Below are 19,544 nucleotides of genomic sequence, written 5' to 3'. Positions count from 1 at the left end.
CTTGCCGGGTCCATCTAAACCACAGTCCCCTCAGAGCTTCCTGGGCGCTGGGGTTGCTAGGCAGACATCAGCCCTACCCCCACCTGAACCCCCATCCCTCATCCACCCACTGAAGGGGCCCTCACCTGGGTGGTGCTGTCCCTCAGCGTGGGGGAGCGGCCCCGGCGCGTGGTGGTGGTGGCCATGGTGGTGGTGGTCTCCATGATGGTGGTGGCCATGTCGGCCAGCAGGGTGGTGGCCGTGGTCTCCGCGCTGAGCAGCACGGACGGCCCCTCCCCCACCAGGCGCAGGTGGCCCTCGGTCCGAACGTTGGGGTCGCTCTCGGCGGCCAGCGCCAGCACCTTGAGCCCATTGTAGTAGAGGCCAGACACCTGGCCCTGGAAGGGGCGGCCCTGATCCCGGCCCCCGATCTTGATGGCAGCCTGGCTGTTGAAGATGGTCAGCTGGCGGCCTGGGGGGTGGGGAGGGGCAGGGGTGACAGACAGAGAGGGGACAGGCAGTAGGGGGAGACCAGAAAGGGAGGGGCGGTGCCCAAGGTGGGGAAAGGGGTGGAGGTGGAAACCAGCAAGTAGGGGTTGGGTGGGGATGGAGAAATGAGGAAGGGGCAGACACCAAAGGGAAAGTCCTTGTCAGCCACTAGCCCAGTCCAGGCAGCAGGGACCCTGGAGGGGAAGGAGCCCCAGGGCACACACGGGCCAGGAAAGGGGGCCCAGCTCCCCCCTCTCCCCGCCATGCTCATGCCTCTGGCCTTCCCATCCCCCCTCCTCTCTTGCTCTGGGGGCATCGCCCCCCTCTTTCCCTTCAGTTGGATCCCCATCTTCTCTCTCTGCTCCCCACCAACTTCCCACACCCGTGTCCAGCCCCAAGCCACGGAACCCTCGGAAGCAGCAGACAGAGGAGACAAAAAGGCAGAAACGGAGGAGGCGACTGCCAGGCCACGTGGTCAGTGCGTGTCAGGGCAGGGATGGAGGTGAGGCCTGGGTGGACAGTGCGTGGGAGGAGGGCCAGCATGCATGAGCCTAGGAGCAGCCACGTGGACCACACTCCGTCCTCCCAGCCACCACCAGGCCCTCAGACCTCTGACCAGGCCCCCCTCTCCCCTCCTCCCCTGAGGCTCAGCCACAGCCTGGGGGTCACGCCCTGGAGAGCAGAGTCCTTCCTCCCCGCCAGGGTATGCAAGCACAGAGATGGAAAATGTTAAAGGGACCTTGCTTCGCTCGCTGACAGCCAAAAAAACCACTCCAGCTCCAACCTCGCTCCTCACTCAGCAGTTACACCTCAGAATTCCCACCTGGGTGGGCTTAGGTTGTTCTGTTTGGTTTTAGTGGATCTGGGGGTCAGTTTAACCCTCTGAGTTTGTTGCTTTGGTTTGGTTTTTAGAAAAGATATTTATTATGTTTAAGTTTAGATTTAACTTTGGTTTTGATGTTGCTTATTTTGTGGGGGAGGCGGGCAGAGGCAGTACTAGGTTGCCCCCTGCTCCCCTGGACCTTCAGCTGCTGGCGCTGGGGGTTTAAGGCCTGGCTTAGCCCTCGTTAGCCTCTGGTTAGTGCCTCGTTAAAGATCTGGTTTAGAGTTAGGTGCCTATAAGCCCTGCCCTGAAACCTGGGCTGAGGACAGTCCAACTTGTGAAACCCACACTCTTGGAAACACAGGTTCCCCGGAACACCCAGACCTCTGGGGCCCCCAGCCATCTGTCTGGCCTCTGGCCAATGATTGGCCACAGATGTGTCTGCTCAGGCCCTCTGCTCAGCCTCTTCTCCTCCTCCAGCACTCCCTCTGCCCAGCACCTCCCTCAGCCTTGGAGCAGGGCCATCATCTTCCAGAGCGGGCAGCCAGAGCCCACAGAAGCTGAGAACTAGTGACTGGCAGCTAGACACGGGCCCTGGAGAGGCCTTGAGGATCAGTGTCCAGTTTACACCCGCATGTGAGAATTAGGAGAAAAACAAAGGGGAGAAGGTTCACAGTGGTCAAATGAGTTTGGAAAACAAACATTTCATAATTAAACAAGAGGTTTCTCTCTCGCAGGACTTCTCAGAGCCTTTATTAAAATGCATGTTCATACGCCTCTCCAAGAGGAAGAAACGGGATTCCGATTTCTCAAGCTCATCTTACCACATCTCTCTCTCTCTTTCTTCTTTTTTTTTAACCACAAATCTCTTTATCGTGAAGCATCTCATGGGACTTATGCTTCACAGGATACATTTTGGAACTGGAAAAATGGATTCACTCAATAAATATTTATTGAGAACCTACCACATGCTAGGTGCTGACGGGTTCCCCGGTAAAGGAATCTCTCCAAGAATGCCCAGCTTTAGTTCTCCAATACTTTCCTGCTCCTCATTTCATCTCATCCTCGTGTGAGGCAGGCTGAGCAGGAATCACTGTCCCTGCTCCCCGAGGAGGGAGCTGATGCCTTGACCAAGGCCATGCCATGCTCTGGGAAATACTAGAGAACATGGCCAACCCTGCACTTTCTGGAAGAGGAACCAGAGGCCTAAAGAGAAGGTGCAACCCTGCAGGCGCAAAGCAGAACTGGGATTCCAAACCACCAGCAGGAGTTCTTCCTTCAGCTGGACCACAAGTCCCGCCCCCCAGGCCCTCTCCCTGGCCTGTCCAGCTCTCCCTACCCTTGGGGTCACAAGTTGTCCCAGCCTCAGCCCAAGCTGCTCCCTTGGCCTCTCTGATTCCGGGAGAGGGAGGTGGGTAATGGGGAGGAAGCCACATAGGTGAGCCAACTAGGCCCCTGGGGCCCCACCCACCATGAACTCCTCAAAGGGTTAAAGTTCACCCCGCTGGAGAGAGCAGCCCAGTGTGGCTGGGGGCTGTAGGTTTTAGCGATGTCTGTTACAGTCCCTTTAACTTTTTGTCCTGCTACGGATTTATCACATCTGGTTATCAGCATGTTTAGTCCCCGCTGGCCTTGTGGGGGCTGGAAGGGACATTGGGGGTTTTAGTTGGGGCCGGCCCCAGTGGACATTTAAAAGCACAGTTATCAGCTGGTTAGGTGGAGGTTTAACAGTGCTACTTCCCCCCTAGAGTTTAGCCTTAGAGGTACAGAGCTCGCCCCCTCTCCAAAGGGAATGGGATGGCTTTGCCCTTGGCCCCAACTTCCCTTGGTGACAAGTGGCCTTCTCCCTCCTCCCTCACACCCAGCAGCGCCTCTTAGCCAGCTGTTCTGTCTTCCTCATCAGCTCAGCGGGCACAGAAATCCTCCTGGGATGCCACCTCTCCCCCACCTCCTAGTCTCCCCCCAACCTCCACTGCGTCTGAGACCTTCTAGACCCAGGTGGGCCCCTTCCAGAGACAGTGGCCGCACAGACACTCTTCATCTTTCCAGTGGGATCTGAAGCACCCCAATCCTCCCTTTTCTCCTCAGATGAGCCCCGTGAGGTCTTCCTATCCCTCCTTGGGATCCTAGGACCACTGCCCTCTACTTCCCAAAGCCATCTGCTGCCCAGCGTGCTGTGGTCCTCAGCTGGCCCTCGACTAAACCTCTGAGCCAACAGGGCAGCCCCCTCCCCACCTACACTTCACCCTGCCTTCCTGGAGGGGTTCGGCATCTCCTCGATGACCCTAGTCCCATCACAGGTTTAGGAAGAGACCAAGCTCTCCCACTTCTAGGAAAAGCCCCACCCCTGCCCCAACCACCCCTCTAGAAGCCACAGACCCTTGACCCCAGAGAGGAAGGGACCACCCTGGCCGGACAATCGTCCTCTCACTAGGGGGTGGGTGATGGGGAAGGCTCGGATGGGGAAAGAGAGAGCTCTGCACCTTTAAGATAGTGTTTTTAAAGTTAATTAATTAATTAATTAATTCTGGTTAATTACCTTTGTCGAGCAGCCACTCATCAACTACTCGACCAAGCCGGTAGGGGATTCTCTGTCTAGCAATCGCCAGGCGCTCGTTATCAAAGTTTCCTTGGAAAAGTTTAGAAAGACAGTAGGTTTCTCAGGCGGCGAAGTCCAAAGGAGTTAGAAAAGTAATTATGCATTTCTCAGGAGACTCAGAGTAAGCGGCCACATCCCACGGAGAGAGGGCAGGTCCACCCAAGGCGGGAGAAGAAACGCCGGTCCCTCGTCTGCCCTCCGGTCCCCCTCCCTAGGCTCCCAGGCAGAGCCAGCCCCATCCTGGGGGCAGGAGCCACCCGAAGAAAAGAGGGGACAAGGAAGAAAAGGAAAGGGGAATGGAAGAAGAGGCAGCTGGAAGGTCAAAGGTCAGAGGTTAAACAGGTTTATCTGTCTGCCCGCTTCCTTCCCCATCCCAGAGTGGGGTAGAGGGGCGGGGAGGGGCATTTAGCAGGTTTAAGTTAGGGGTGGAAGGCCTTAGCGACCCAGCTGGTTACTGCGTTTAGAGGGCGGTTTAGAAGTGGGAGGGACAGGTTAAGCGGGGGTTTATTCGGCATTTAGGGGGTGGTCCGGCACATACATTTAACAGTGAGATTTAAAAGTCTTCTCGAAGTCCCTTCGGTTCCCTTTACCTTCTGTGATCAACTCCCAGCTTCCCCTCACCTCCCATCCCACACCACACCCCACCACTGGTTTTCCACCGGCACTTCCCCTGCCAAGCCCCCACCGCGCTCACTGAAGACACTTTCAGGCTTCTCACCCTGGTCACAGTGGAGTGCGCCCGCTGGATATCCCCCAACTGCCCCGCCCAACCCTTGCATCTCGCCTCCTCTGTCACCCCGGCCCACCCCTGGGCTCCCTGAAGGTGCCCACGGCCCTCCTCCGCTTGGCGGCACCTGGCTCTCAACCCCTCTCTCTCATTTTCACTCCAAGACCCTCGGAGTCCTCTCTGCTCAGGTCCCCCCTCCGTTCCAGCCCTGGGGACCCATCCCAGCCCCAACCTAGCCTTCCTCCTCTCAATCCTGGCTGCCCATCCATACACAGCTGTTCTCTCTGCTCACAGGGAGGAAGGAGGATGTGTGTGTCTGTCTGTCTGTGTCTGTGTGTCCTGTGAGCTCTCCCCCAAGGCTGTAGGTGACCCCAAACTGTAGCTGTGGAAATGGAAGTTATTTCCTTTGGGTACCTGGCCACTCTACCCATTGAAACCCCTGACGCCATCTTCAGTAGCATGCACTCTGGGGGCGTTTTCCTCCTCATGTCTCACTGCACAACCATGCTACCTGCCCAGCGAGACCTGGGCCTGGGCCTGCCTGTGTTCACCTCCCATGAACCTCCCATGGTGTGTTCACTCCGGCAGGGATGGGGCCTCCCTGGATGCTTACAAGGCAGTGAGACCGCGCCCTCCTGAAGATTCCACAGACTCTGAATCCACAGAGTTGGGTCACTTGTATTTTAGACAAAAATGGATCACCCACTCGTTGAGTCACTCAACAAACATCTCCTGAGTGTCTTCTCTATTCCTGGTACTGGAGGAATACTGGGTACTGGAGATGCAAAGACAAAGGTCCAGTCCTTGCCCAGGGGGAGCCCCCACCGAGCTGCAGCTGGCAAGTGACCAGCAGTGTCCTGTGTTCTGTCAGAGGCAGCACAGTGCTGGGGCTGGGGCTGGGAGGGGCCCAGAAGAGTCTGGAGGAGGAGAGTAGCAGCCAGATGGGAGACAAGCGGGGGAAGGGAGGGAGAGGGAGCGCTGGAGCAGAGGCAGGAGGGCAGGAGGCATCCAGGCACCTACTCCTACTGGAGAGTTGTGTCTGTGTGGTCATGTATTTGTCCGTATGTGTGTCCTGAGAGGGAAGGAAGAACGTACATCTGCCTCACTGGCGCACACAACAATTCTAACAAGACTTTAACAGCGCCTCTGCTATGCCATGCCATTCTAGCACTTAGGCCATCTCACAGAACTCTCACAGTATGGCTATGATGCAGCTATTATCCCCAACTTTCAGAGGTCAAAACTGAGATGCAGAGGCGCTTGATGACTTGTCCAAGGTCACCCAGCTTGTTAGTAGCAGATGCAGGATGGAAAGCCAGGTCCTGCTGACTCAGGGTCCCTGGGCTGCGTGTCTGTGTTTCCTGAGAGCCTGGGCCATGCACACTCTACTCTGCCCTGCTGGTGTCGCTCAGGGTGACACTCGCTTTCGTAGGTGATCTGCCCTCATAGGGCACCAGGCCCTCAGGTTACTCTGCTTGGCAGTCAAGGAGGCACCCCACAGTCTCTCCAACCCCAGCCAGGGATCCCAAGCAGAAGAGGGCAGGTGTGACTTTTCTAATCCTGCATCTGCCCTGCTGAGATCCAAAGGAAGGCGCTCTGGCTTGACATAAAGCTCCACGCTCCCTGAGTCCAGCCCCGTCCAGGGCGGGCTGGTGTCTTCACTGCTTCAAAGGTCACCCTGGTGTGTGTGTCTAAGAAAGAGCGAAGTCTGAGGCCCACAGCCGGGCCTGTGGGTGTCGGCGTGTCTGTGGCACTTGGAATGGGAACGTTTATTTGCCTGAGTTGCCCCACACATGCCCAGGCCTTGGTGTAAGCTGGCATCCCTCTGTAGGGCTTTTCCCCCTGTGTCTGTCTGACCACATGAATATTTGCCAGTGTCTGTGTGCCTGGGGCTGGCCTGCGTGTGTGTCAGTCTCTGTGTTTATTAGGAGGCTTTGGGATTCTGTCTTCAGGGGCTGCCTGAGAGTGTGTGGGTACAAGCCCACGTGCTGGTGAGCCATAAGCCCACATGAGCCTTTACATCCCAGAATAAGTGGGCCTGTGAGGGTTTGCACACTTGAACCTCTCGTGTCCTTCCGCCCCCTCGGCCAGCACAGGCAGCTTCTCTGGGCATCACTTTGGCCGAGGAGCGGGGCTGAGCCTGCAGGTGCTCTCTCTGTTCCTCAGTTGCCCCCTGCACGCGACTCTGCAATGTCACTCAGCCTGTGTCTCCGCGTCTCGCGTCTCGGTGTGTCTGCGGTTCTCCTGCAGGACCTCCACTTCCCCCCCTGTCATCTCCCTCCCCAGGCTCTGGCCACCTCTTCTCTTGCTGGCTGCATCTGTGAGACAGCGGCTCCATATATCTCCCTGCATCACTCCGAGCGCTGACTCCGTTTCTGTTTCTGTCTCGGTGACTATTTCCATATCTCCCCACCGCTCCTCCCTTGTTTCCTCTCACTCTGAGGCTCTTTCTCTGCCTCCCTCAGATTCTCGCAGTCTCTGCCTCCTCACGTCTTTCAGGTCCTCATTCCTGTCCTTGCCCTGTGCTCCTCATATCTTGGTGGGTCCTCGGCCACCACAGCTGTCACACTGTTGAATCGGGTCTGTTTGCACCCCTGCGCTTCCCCGCCCCCATGACTGTGAGCTCCCTGCAAGCAGGAGCTGTGCCCTGCGTCCTCGGGGCTTAGCACAGGACCTAAAACCAGTAGTTGATGAAGCCTTGTTGAAGGCACTTGACCTATTTTTCGCTCTTGTTGTCACTTGTCGCTCTCTCCCTTTCACGATGTCCCTTACTCTTTGAGACGCTGGGGTTCCTTTTCTCCAGGTCTCCATGGTTACTTCTCTTTATCTGGTTCACCTAATATGAACCTTCGACTTGCTCTTTGTAAAGACCTTGGTTCTTGCCTTGGTTCTATCCTTGGGAACAGCCCTGCTTCCTTGCCAAGATCCGTTTTGCGTTACTTCTGAATCTTCTCTCTTTGGTTTCTGCATCTGCCGCCCCATTTCCACCTGTCCCTCTTTTCTCAGCTCATCCTCCCCTCAGTTACGTCAGACTCTCCTTACCTCTACGTTCCTTCGCTTCTCTCCTCCCCCACCCCAAAGGGGACCCTGCTCTTGCATCCTTCCTTGCTCAGCTGTTCCAACCCCCTGCGAGCTGACCTCCCACAGTCCCACCCCTACCCTTCAAATCCCGGTTTTTCCTTTTAGCCCCGCCCCACCTTGGTCCCGCCCCTACAAGCCACACCTTTCCCGCTGCGGGAAGCCTCGCCACTTAGCCCCGCCCCTGGTGCAGGCAGCGCTCCTATTGGAGGCAGCCCTGGCTGCCCTGCCCCACCCCTCCCGCCACACCTCTGCGCCCCGCCACCTACCTGCCGGGTATCGCTCGTTGACCGGCCAGCTGTCCACCTGCAAGGTGGCGTTGCCGCCACTTCGAGTGAAGCGCACCACGTGGTATTTGCCGTCGCTCACGATGGCGTTGGGCTCGTCGATGGTAATGTCGTCCGTGCCCACGTTAAAGATCACCCCGACGGTGCCCTGGTCCTGGGGACAGGGAGGCAGAGATCAGGGGTTGGGAGGGAACGACCATTCACTCCCGCTAGAACTCCTCCTGTGACCACCACCGGTCCAGCTCTGCTGCGTTTAACAGCTTTACAACACACCTCTCCCAGCCCTGTACTGGGCCCTTTCACCTGCCCAAGGGGGTCGGCTTGCCCCCTCCCCCATATGCGAGTGAGGGAGCAACTGAGGTTCAGAGAGGTTGGAGAAGCCACTGTGGGGTGCAGAGCATGGACCTGGAGCACTTCAACTGACCACACTCGCTTCTTGCTTTTAGCTTCAGTCAAAATGTTCACAAATGTTTACCGGGCACCTACTCCATGCAAGGGCCACTGCGCCTGCAGGCCCCAGACAGGGATGATCAAGAGCAAGCCAGGGCCAGTGGGAACACCGAGGGTAGATTCCCTAAGGCACGACCAACAGGCGGGTCCACAGAAGCCAGCCTGGTGCCTCAGGAGGGTCTGGCCTCCCCTCACACACACACACCGCCAAGCTCCAGCCTCCCCTCCCCTGAATGCTCAGCACTGGGCAAGTCCCTGGGGGCTTGTCTCCAGGGCATCAGCAGGCATCAGCCCATGTGGGTCAGGCCTGAGTGTGGGGGCAGCCCCTCTACAGTCAAGGGGGCAGAGATAGGGGGTATGGACTGCGTGTTTTGGAGGGTGTTGGGTATAGAAAGAGATCCAGGAGAAAAACCATGTTGGGATCATTAAGGAAAAGTGAGATGGGGATATAAGGGTAGAGGATGCTGCAGGCAGGTGGAAAAAATGGACAGGAAGAGGAAAGACAGGGACTGAGCCTGGAGAAGGGGAGCAGAGAGTCAGTCTGAGCAACCCACCCAGCCCCAGGCCTCAGAGAGGGCCTCGTGGGAAACCCACACAGGCTGCCCAGGAGCCAGTCCAGGAAGAGTTCTGTTCATGGTGCCAGAGCCTCACTGAAGCCCTCAATGGTGCCAGGCCCTCTGTGGGTACAGTACACACGTGCTCTCTTCACCCCCACGGCAACCCTCAGGAATGTACAGCATCCATGTTCCACTGAGGAGGAAACTGAGATCCCGGGAGGGTAAACAATATCCCCCAATTCCATGGCTCATAAGAAAGGAACCCTAGGTTTGAACTCCAGTTGGCCTGACTCCAAAGCCAGTGCCCTCTCCTGCTTTGCCCCCCAGGTCTGGGGAGACGCCAACCCAGAGTGCTGGAGCTGGGGGTGATCTGAGAGGCTACTGAGACCAACCTTCCCTCAAGACCAAAGACCTCTAAAGAAGCCAGCACAAGGCCCTCTGGGCCCTAAACCTGAGCCCCTATTCCACTCCCCTGCGCTTCCTAGCAGTACCCCGAGTCCAGCCTCCCGAGTTCCCACACCCTCCTCCGCACGGGACAGACACAGTCAGGGGGACCCAGATCCTCCCAGAACACGCTACACTCCTGGAGTCTTCCTGACAGACTGTTCCAGTCCAGCCTGGGCATGAGGAGCCATTCAGTGGCCACCTCCTGCAACCAACAGGGTCAAGAGGCTTGGCGGCACTGAAAGAGGGGCGAGGTGGCTCAGACGAGGCAGGCCTGGGGTGTGCAGGGGGAGGTGGGGAGCAGGGTGTCGCCTGTGGTCCACGTGGAGAAGGCCCTATCCCTTCCCCACTGTGGGTCCATCTCTCCCCCTCCTAGAACCTGGGAAAGCCACACAAACACACAGAGCCACACACTCAGGCAGCAGCTCTTCAAAGATGCAGCAAAGCAGGGAAATTGAGGTTGGGCTTGCCTAACAAAGAGCACGAGCAAGCTGCACCCACCCACCACCTGCAGACTGATGACATCCAGGGAGAAGGGGTGATGGTCTGCTCCTCATATGAGGGGAACGGACCTCAGTACTACTGTGAGTAATGCAACAGCGCCAGCCCCTTGGGTGCCTCTGAGGGTTTCTCCCCACGAGGCTCAGCCAGGTGGTGACGGCAGTCAAAAGCGGAAGTGGTCTGAGAGCCAGGCAGACAGAGGCCGTCCAGGGCGGCTGGAAGGCAGGACACCCCCGTTTCCTAGGAGGCAGCCAAGCTCAGAGCCGTGCACTCCGGGGGGGAGAGGCAGCTCCCAGTGCTGCTTCTGATGTGAAGTCAGTTGTCACTTCTGTTAAAGTCATTAATTCCTAATTCCCCAATTACCTCATTAGGCGGCGGCGGGAAGAACGAGGCCGCTCCTACAGCAAATAATTATGGGAGTCAAAATTAATTTGGCAAAGTGGAGCGACGCTTTATTAGAAACGTCAAATTGCTTTTCTCTTATTTTGCTGCCGCCTCCCCACTCTCTGAGAGCTGCTAATGACGCTGCGGTGGGAGCTGGTGTGTCACCAGGGAAGGAGGGGGTTTGGGGGCCGCCCCAGGGGGCTCGAGCCCGTCGAGTGCCCCACTCACCCCTCATGTGGCTCCCACACTTCCTCCAGGGCCCCCCACCCTTTCCAGGCTCCCCATCCCAGAGCCAGCCCCGCCCACCCCGCCCCACCCTCCTCGGTAACCCAGCAGAAGCCTGGTGTGTGCTTCACCACAGCACCCTGCGAAGGTGGGGGGTAACTGCTGAGAGGGGGAAAAGGAGACTCCTCCCGCTCCCTGTCCCCCTGCCCCTTCTCAGCACTGGGTGGACCCTGTCCCCTAAACCCACAGGCACAGAGACAGAAGTCGTCAATGAGGCAGACACAGACCACCTGTAGATCAACTCATCCGGGGGACACTCACGGGTGATGGGGCTATCACCAGACACGGTGCTTCCTAGGGGCTGGGCAATGTCCTAAGAGCTTTATGTGCATCATCTCGAACCTCCCCAGCAGCTCCCTGTCTTCTGCCCATGCCACTACGCAGAGGAGGACACTATAGAGGCACGGGAAATGAGGGGACCCATGAAGACAGGGCAAGGACGTGGTGGAGCGGAGACTCAAACCCAAACATCTGCTCTGAAAGGCACACAGCCTCTCACGACTATGTGATGAGAGAGCGACTGCCCTCACTCACAGCGAAGGACCCAGAAGCACAGTCACACCTGCCACGCAGGGTCAGGAGACTGAACCAGCAGCAAACACCACACGGTCAAGGATACAAATATAGAGCGCCACGCCCAATCAGAGGCCACGAGACTGTCCCCCACAGACCCCTCAAACACTCCTGGCATGATCGACACGCAACAGCCCCACGCTGTCACACTCAGTCATCGCACCATCGCACTGCCTCTCACGCGGGCGGAGACACCTGCTCACGGAGCTTCCAGCCTTCTCTGCCACACCTCCCTCTGCACCCCTTTCCTGCTCGCTTCGCTGCCTGGCCTCCCCCGCCCGGTGCCCATCAGCTGCCACTTCTCCTTCGGCTCCACTCTGCCCACAGGCCATCTCCCCTCAGGCCTCATTCCTTCACTCCTTCCAGTCAGTGTCGGGGGAGGGTATGCAGCCTGGGGAGCCTAGAAAGCTGTCCTGTAAGGAAGGGCCGGAGCCCAGAGAAGCCTCTCCCCTTGCCCTCTAGCTCCCCTGAAGCTCAAGGTCCCCCACGCAGATCCCTCCAGCACACAGAGCCTGGCCAGCCTGTTCAGCCCTCCCAGCTCAGGGTCCCGGCCAGGGTCAGTGCATGAGGTGCGGGCAGGGAAGGGAGGTGGCTGTAACGGGCTGCACAGGTGGAAATGGAGGCAGGTCAGAGGCCCAGGGGTTAAGACAGGGGAGAGGCAGGGGAGAGGTTTAGAGCAGAAGTGGAGCAGAGCCACCTAGAGCTTGTAGGGAAGGGTGTGGGGCAGGACCAGAGATGGAGAGGAAACGGGCAGCTTCAAGACTAGAGTTAGGATGTAAACTGTGAGGAGAGGCGGCCTGGGGGAGGCAGTGGGAGGGAGCAGAGGGCAAGGAGGGGAGCTGCACAGAGAAAAGCAGAAAAGCCGGGCTGGGAGGTCAGGGCGGAGACGTGGGATTGGGCCAAGAGGTCAGGGAGGAATGTGCAGGGCTGTGGCCAGAGAGGCTGTAGCTATGGCCATGAGGCCGGGCAAGGTGGCTGCTGCAAGGGCAAAGGTTAAGGGAACGATATTCAAGGGCAGAGCAGAGGCGAGACAGGATCAAAAGGCAAGGTGAAGAAGCAAGGGTGGGCCGTCCCCCGGTAGGGAGGCCAGAGGAGCAGGACAAAGTACGGGACACGGTGGGTGGCTGAGTTGGTGTCGGAGTGAGTGGGCAGCAACCCAGGGCAGTCATGAGGTGAAGGCGTCCCCGAAGGCTGCGGGAGAATGGCCTGGAAACCTGGAGGGGGGCCCTGACTACATTCAGGAAGGTCAGAGACACAGACGGGCTCAGAGCTCGGAGCTGGGCAGCCTCAGTGCATAATTGGCGGGAGAGGGGGTCCCAGGAGCAGAACTGCCAGAAGGAAACCCCAGGGGTCAGGAAACAGAGATTCTGGGGGCTCCACAGAAGGGAAAGATTTAAGGTGCTGGTTCCATGGCAGAAGGGACCGAGTGGACCTGGGGTAGGAAGGCCGGGAGGTCGGGGGTGGTGGCCCCTCTCCTTACGATGTGCAGCTGCAGGTAGTCCCCGAGGCCCGAGGCGCTGTCGACCCGCACCAGCACGGCGCTCCGCTGGTGCGTGCTGAAGCCCACGGCCAGGCGGTCCATCCTCGTGCTCGGCCGGTCATTGGGGGGCCACGTGTAGGTGATGAGCGCTCCCCCCTTCCCAAAGATGTACGTGGTTCCGGCTGCAGAGAGAAGGAAAGGGAGAGGGAGATAAGGCGTCAGGAGGGCACGGTCAGTAGGTCCTTGGGGCTGTGCCCAGCGCCCTGAGACAACCGGTTTAGGGTACAGGGCTTCAGGTGTGAGACCCACAGCTGCCACCAGGCCCTGCCGCCCTAGGGAACAGTTGGCGGGCGGGTGCCCAGCTGGGAGCCTGTGCATGCGCACAGACAGATGTAGCTGCCTCATCAAGAATTCCAGTTTTAATTACAGCAAAACAGAGAGGTAATAGAGAGACTGACACAGACAGAGAGGGCCTGGGGAGATGCTGCGAGGGGACAGAGATGATCACCAGGGGCAGGCAGGACCCAGAGGGCCCCGCTCAACCGCTCCCAGGCCCGGCCCAGGTGACAGGTGTGAGGTGTGTGCTTCTGCAGGCTGTGCTGAGCAGGCACCAAGGCAAAGGAACCCCAGGCGATGGCGCGAGGAGAAGCAGGGGCTGTGTTCGGCTCTGACTCACAGCCCGCAGGCTGGCGCCCCTCCAGCACCTGCCCCCCACCCCCTCCCAAGCCCCTGCAAAGCCTGGTCCCAGTTTGCCTGGACTCCCTGCTTCCACTCCCAACTAGGGGGCTGCCTGGGTGCCAAAACAAGGGGTCCTGGAGCCCTGCCCAGAAAAGAAGAGACAGACAAGGGGGTGGGAGCAGGGAGAGATTGACAGCCAGAGGAGGAAGGAGGCAGAGAGACAGATGGACAGAGAGGGACAGAGAAGGGTGTAGGTGAGAGAAAGCAGGAGGGTGGGAGCCAGAGATGGTGAAGGGAACCCTCTCCCACCCCTCCCCCACCCCACCCTCTCTCCCCCTCTGTCTCCTCTTTGCCATCCGGCTGCCGGGGGCGGGGTGTGAGGTCCCTAACGATCTCAGCCCCAAAATAAACCCCATTAGTCCCCACGTTCCCTCCTGCGGCTGCCTGGGCTCCCTGGGGGTGGAGGGGTGGGGGCAGACTGATGGCCACGGTGGGGGTGGGGGACCGGTCACCCAGCTGCTGGCAAAGGAGCTCTGTCTGGGAGGCCTAGAGGACCAGTGCTCTGGGGCCTTCAGAGAAGGGAAGACAACAATCTTGCATTCTTTAGAACATAAATGGAGCAAATGAGATTCATAAAATGCTTAATTAAATAATTAGCCACTAACGACTCCTCTCAAAGCACTTCTTGGGGGAGAGGGGTTCATGGGAAGACTTATCCAGAGAGAAAAGAGAGACAGATGGGCCTGAGGGGAAAAGCCTGGAGTACACTGGGAGAAAAGTGTGGCTGTGGGGTGGGAGAGCTCTGGATGGGCTAGAAAGTCCCAGGTCAAGGAGGGTCTGGGGTATTTCCAGAGCAACCTGCTCTGCCAAAATGGCAGCCCAGTGAGTAACACTAAGGCCACCCCTCTCACACATCTTGGGGTCTCTCACCTCAGGGACTAGGAGCCCGGTTTGGGCAATATGGGACCAGAGGTCTCTATCCTAGGAAGCTCCTAGGCCTTCAAAAGGAGAGGGGACCCCTGAGTGCCTTGGAGGGAGGCACCTTCTCCAGGCCCAGGAGAAGCCAAGGAGACAAGGGAAGGCTGTGTGTGTTCTGGGTCCCAGAGAGGCAGTGAGGCCAGCGGTGTGGGGAGGGGGGAGGGGGGCAGAGGGGAGCATGGTCATCTGTGCAGGGCCAGAGGGGAAGATGACTCCCTCCCAGGGGGCAAGGCTGGGGGAAGAAACCACCAGGGTGTCAGTTAACTGAAGTCTGCCACACCACAGTTGCGGGAAATCACCCCCAGCAGACAGAGAAGCTGGGCCCTGCCCCTCCCGACTCAGGTATCCTTCCCCTCTGAGGGCCTCCCTGGTGAGATCTGAAATCTCAAGATGGGGCCCCAAGATCAGGGCGGAGAATCCGATCAGGGCATGAGCCACAGCCCCGGCCTCCGGCAGTCACTGCCTGGACAGGACAGGGAAGGGCCTGAGGGCCAGGAGCAGGGTAGGCCTCAGCCGGCAACCTTCTCTCCACTCCCAACACTGCAGCACTCTGGAAAATCAGCTGTTTCCATGGTAACCGAAATACCCAGGGTCCTCCCTTCCCCCTCTCCTCACTCACAAGCTGCACGTCCAAATTTGGGGGGTGAAGAGGGCCAGGGGAGCTGAGATGTTGACCCTCCTGCACACACCCCCCTCCCTGCCTCCTGGTCACCCCTGGTTCCAGGGCCTCCCAGTCAAAAGCAGAAGGGGCTTACTGGGTCTCTTGGTCCCTCGACCAACAAAGGAAACTCCATCTACCTGGAGCCTCCCAAACCCACCAGGTCTCGGGAAAAGGAGACCCTTTCTCCTCACTTTCCCATCCCAGGAACCCAGACAGCACATCACCCTGAGCCCGGAGAGGAGGTGAGAAGCTAGCCGCCCCCCACCTCCATGCCCATAGAGCAGTGAGGCAGGAGGGATCAGAGGCCGGGCGGGTGCCCGCAGCCCCGGCCCGGTGGCCGACGCGTCCCCAGTGACACACCCACAGACCCCACACCCACACACAGGCCACACCGCAGCCAGCTGCACACAAAGACCCAGTGTGGGGAGGCAGACCCCGACAGGAGACAGCCGGGAAACATGGCGGTAAACGCACAAAGACTGGCAGGCGGCGAGGGCAGCGGCTGGCACCGCGAGGACCGGACGGGCGCACCCCTCCCCGCCCCCGAGGCCCACGGCGCACGGGCCGCCTGCCGCCCCCCGCTAACCCCAGTCCCCAGCCCGCGCCCCCGCTCGGCTGGGCCTCCCCCGGGATTCACTACCCCGCGACTCTCCCACTGCCGCCAGTTTATTACGCGGGGCGGGACTGTAAAAGCCTAAAGGCGTTTATTACACGGTGGGGGATCGGATGCAGAGACACTTCTTGGGCCGAAGAGGTGAAGGATGAATGGTTTATTGGGCTGGGGCGGCAGTGATTACCCCAGGGAGGCATTTCTCTCCCCGGCTCCCCGGCTCCCGCCCTCCGGGCAGCGGGCTGGGGTTGGGGCGGACGCGGGTGGGGGGCGGGGCTCCGCCCGGTCCCTCCCCTTCCCTCCCGGCTGCGCTCCTGAGGCGCCTCCCGCCTCTCGCCCCGCCAGCCGTCCTAGGCCCCGGCCACCCGACACCCCGGGTCGCGGGGGAAGGCACACTGGAGCCCAGGACACCAAACCACAGCTAGAACCTCTGACGGGCTCCCGAAAGGGCTCCGGAGAAGAAGGGGGCGTAGGCCAAGGCCCATTATGTTGCCCTCGGGTGGTCCAGACCCACTGTTCTTGACCTCCCCAGGAAAATGCTACTGAGCTACATGACAGATAACACTGTGGGGTGGCAGGGTGGGGAACACCCCTGAAGCCCAAGGCAAGACTGCCTCTGACCAGACACAAAATGCACAGGCCTAAGTGGCCACCACCCAAAGGCCCAGGCCTGGAACCATCTGCCCACACCCAGCATGGTCCTCTCTATGCCTCCTGGACCCAGACATTCACTGGTCCAGTAAAACACTAAATGACCAAGAATCTTCTGTACAATTCCCACAAACCTGCATTCTAGAGGGGAAAAAAACCCAACCAACCATTAATAATGGTTAGCTAATCCAGACCCAAACAAAATAATCATCCCATGTGAAAAGCCACCCATGCAGTGCTACCCCTGTGGTTAAAACTACATGTGCAGACCCTCTGCAGCATCAGAAGCCATGACAGAAACCTTCTGGTAGATCTAGAATCACGAGAGGATAAAACATCCTCCACAATCCAGAAAGGTTGCAGGCCTGAGTGCCCACAGCCCCCACACACTAGCTCTTTGTAGACAGACCCTCACTACCCCCCAGGGGGGGTTCCTCCCCAGATCCAGAGCCCTGGGCTCAGCTCTCTCTTGATCCCAGAACAATATCTCCTCAATTCTTAAGCCCATTCCTTGCCATAAAACATTCAGTCAGACATCCAAGTGAACACACCCATAACAAGAATCAAAATAAATGCCAGATCCCTTTATAAGCTGGAGTGATGAATACAGAACCCCTGGAGGCTCCTGACTCAGAAACGAACTGGGATTGACCCCTCTCTTCCTGGCCTCAGAGGGTATAGGAAATGAAGGTCAGGGGTGGCGAGGCACGTTAAGGGCTCTGAAAGCAGAATCAGGGTCAAGGATCAGAAGTGTCTCCCCCGCCCCGGGCCATTTTTAGGACCCAGGTGTTCTGGTCCTCCCCAGCCCAGACTGACTCCAGGTGCAGGCATGTCTGGCAGGTCAGTAAGGGGTATTATGTAAGAAGAGGGGTTGGGGGTGGGAAGTGAAATGGAGCAAAGAGTGAAGGGAAAGAGGGAAGGAAGCAAGGAGAAAGGCAAGAGCCCATGAGAAGGGAAGTGGAGATGCAGGTGCAGAAACAGCAGCTCCTCACCGTGGGGAAGCCCAGCAAGGAAAGGTGTCCTCTGGCCTGGATGGGTCTCCCAAGCTGGCTCTGCCTCTTGCCAAGCCTGGGTCCCAGCAGAAGCCGGCCCCTGGACCTCACCCCACAGTGGAGGTGTGCAGAGGTGGGGTTCGGCCATGGCCGCTGGCCTCTTCCTCCTCTTCTCTCTGTCCTTGGGCCCTCCTCCTTCCTCTCACTTGCCTGACCCTTCATGGCCTCCTCCACTCAGTCTTCCCATCCCGTCCCCTCACTGCCCTGCAGTGCCTTCCAGCTCCTCTGCTTCCAAGGGGCCCTCCAGTTCCTCTGCTTCCAGGGAGCCCTGGGCAGCCTGTGGCCCTCTTTGGGCTGTTTCTCTCCTCCACACAAGGGGATGGCTGCCTCTGAGGCCTCCCAATGCCAGCATTCCATAGGATCCCACCTCCAACACCGCCCAAGTTCTTTCCTCCATTGTCTCTCCCTTCCCTCCCCAGCTCTTTGCACCCTGACACCAGCTCCTTCACTGAACCTTCCTCTGGCACTTCAGTTCCAATCTGCCCAGCTCCCCTGGGCCAGCCCCCCTCCATCCCCTGCCTCTTTGACCTCCTCTCCTTGTCACCCCACAGAGATCTTCCCTGATGGCCTTTCTTCTCTCATCCTTTACTGCCTCTCCTCACTGCTCAGAAAGACCATGTCCTATCTGGGTCTCTCTGGGGACTGAGCCTCGATGGACCTGGAGGGGACAATAAAGAGGATGGAGAAAGGAAAGGAGGGCCAGATTGCTCCTGGTGAGAACAGGGGAGTTAAAATCAGGAGCAGGGGTATGGGGGGCGGTGAGTGCAGGAGAAGAGCCTGGAGAGCATGGCATGGAGATGACCCCAGCTGGGACAGAGGTTAGCCAGGAACACTCTGCTGGGCAAGAAGAAGAAAGGAATGAGAAAGGATGTTGGATGAGGCTGCTCCTGGGAACTGGATGAAGAGAAAGCAGAGGCATGAAAAAGATAAAGATAATCTAAGAAAAAAAAGGAAGGGGGAGAGAAAAGAGACAGAAAGCTTGAAAGTGGTATGGGGGAACAAAGACTGGGAAGCAAGAAAGGACAGGTGAAGAACAGTGATGAGGAGGCAGAGATGCGTGCAGAAATGGGGACCATGAGGGCACAGATGGGAAGTGAAGATACGGGCATGAAAGATGAGGAAGGGACAAAAAGGGAGTCAAGAAAATGAGAGGGGATGGATGGGCAGAAATGGAAGTGATACAGAAATTAGAGACAACAAGGTACAGAGTGCGAACTGGTGAAGGCACAGGGATGGAAGCATGGAGATGTCAGAGTGCCAGGATGGAAGGCAACGGAGGCACAGAGAGGGAAGTGACGGGAGGACAGGTATAGGAGGTAATGAGAGCACAGCAATGAGGGCTGAGATGGGGACCAAAGATGGAAGGTGATGAAGTATACAGATGGGAAGCAATGGAGGTATGGAGGTGGGAGGTGATGTACCATATGGGAGGTGAGAGAGGTATAGAAATGGAGGTGATGGTGGTACCCTGTGGGAACTGATGACAAGGTACAGAGATGGGAGGTAATGTGGAGAACAGAGAAGGAAGTGGACTAAAATGGGATGTGATGGGATCTCTGGGACAGCAGGTAACAGGAGCTTTGAGATGAAATGTGAAAGAGAGACTGAGATGGGAAATATGGGACCTGACATGGAGATGAAATAAAATGTGAAGAGGGAGAGACCCAGGAGGCCTGGGATTGGAAGTCATGGGGACGCAGTAATGGGAAGTGTTGGGGGCACAGAGAATACGGAAGACAGAGATAGAAGGCAGCAGGTACAGAGATGGGAGGAGGGGCTTGCGGTGAATCTTAGGGGTCTAAGGCAAGAAGTGGTGAAGGGACTGGGCTGGGAGGTAAAAAAAAAAAAAGGCAGAAACTAGAAGTGCTAGAGGTTAGAAACGAAAGGTGATGGGGTCTGAGAGGGAAGGCGAAGTCAACGCTGACAAGGAAGGTTACAGCAGGGGGGAGACACCGAGCTAAGCGGTGACAGTGTAAAGTGGGAGAGGACTGACCTGAGAGGCGATGGGCAGACTGGGGTGGGGGACAGAAATTCAAACAGTGGGGAGTGGGAGATGCGAGGGTCAGAGGTGCAGCTAGGCAGAAATGAAGAGATATGGAGAGGAAAAACCAGAGGTGAAGGGATGAGGCTGGGAAAGGATGGGACAGTGGAGCAAGCTGATTGCTTGGGAGGAGGTGGAAGGACAGGAATGGGGGAAAGACAGGACAGGGGCTGCAGGAACAGAGGTGAAATCGCCAGATACAAGGAGGTGAAAGAGG

At 58.1% G+C, this 19,544-nt stretch overlaps 1 protein-coding gene across 5 annotated transcripts in view; it reads right to left on the bottom strand.

The window, feature by feature from the left end:
• NRXN2 (neurexin 2) overlaps nucleotides 1-19,544 on the bottom strand; it is a 103,068-nt gene that overhangs the window by 15,829 nt on the left and 67,695 nt on the right. For 3 of the 5 annotated variants that reach the window (XM_070359310.1, XM_070359308.1, XM_070359306.1), the window contains 4 exons: nucleotides 12,657-12,838; nucleotides 7,965-8,136; nucleotides 3,831-3,920; nucleotides 126-451 (listed from right to left, as the gene is read on the bottom strand). In XM_070359310.1, coding sequence (XP_070215411.1) covers nucleotides 126-451; nucleotides 3,831-3,920; nucleotides 7,965-8,136; nucleotides 12,657-12,838 — 770 coding nt within the window. The remainder of the gene's footprint in view (nucleotides 1-125; nucleotides 452-3,830; nucleotides 3,921-7,964; nucleotides 8,137-12,656; nucleotides 12,839-19,544) is intronic. The other 2 variants (XM_070359309.1, XM_070359307.1) reach the window with 1 other exon arrangement.

This window comes from Bos mutus, chromosome 22 (genome assembly GCF_027580195.1).
Source record: "Bos mutus isolate GX-2022 chromosome 22, NWIPB_WYAK_1.1, whole genome shotgun sequence".
NCBI lineage: Eukaryota > Metazoa > Chordata > Mammalia > Artiodactyla > Bovidae > Bos > Bos mutus.
Note: the sequence above shows the minus strand (reverse complement) of the source record. Positions and strands in the feature narration are given on the sequence as shown.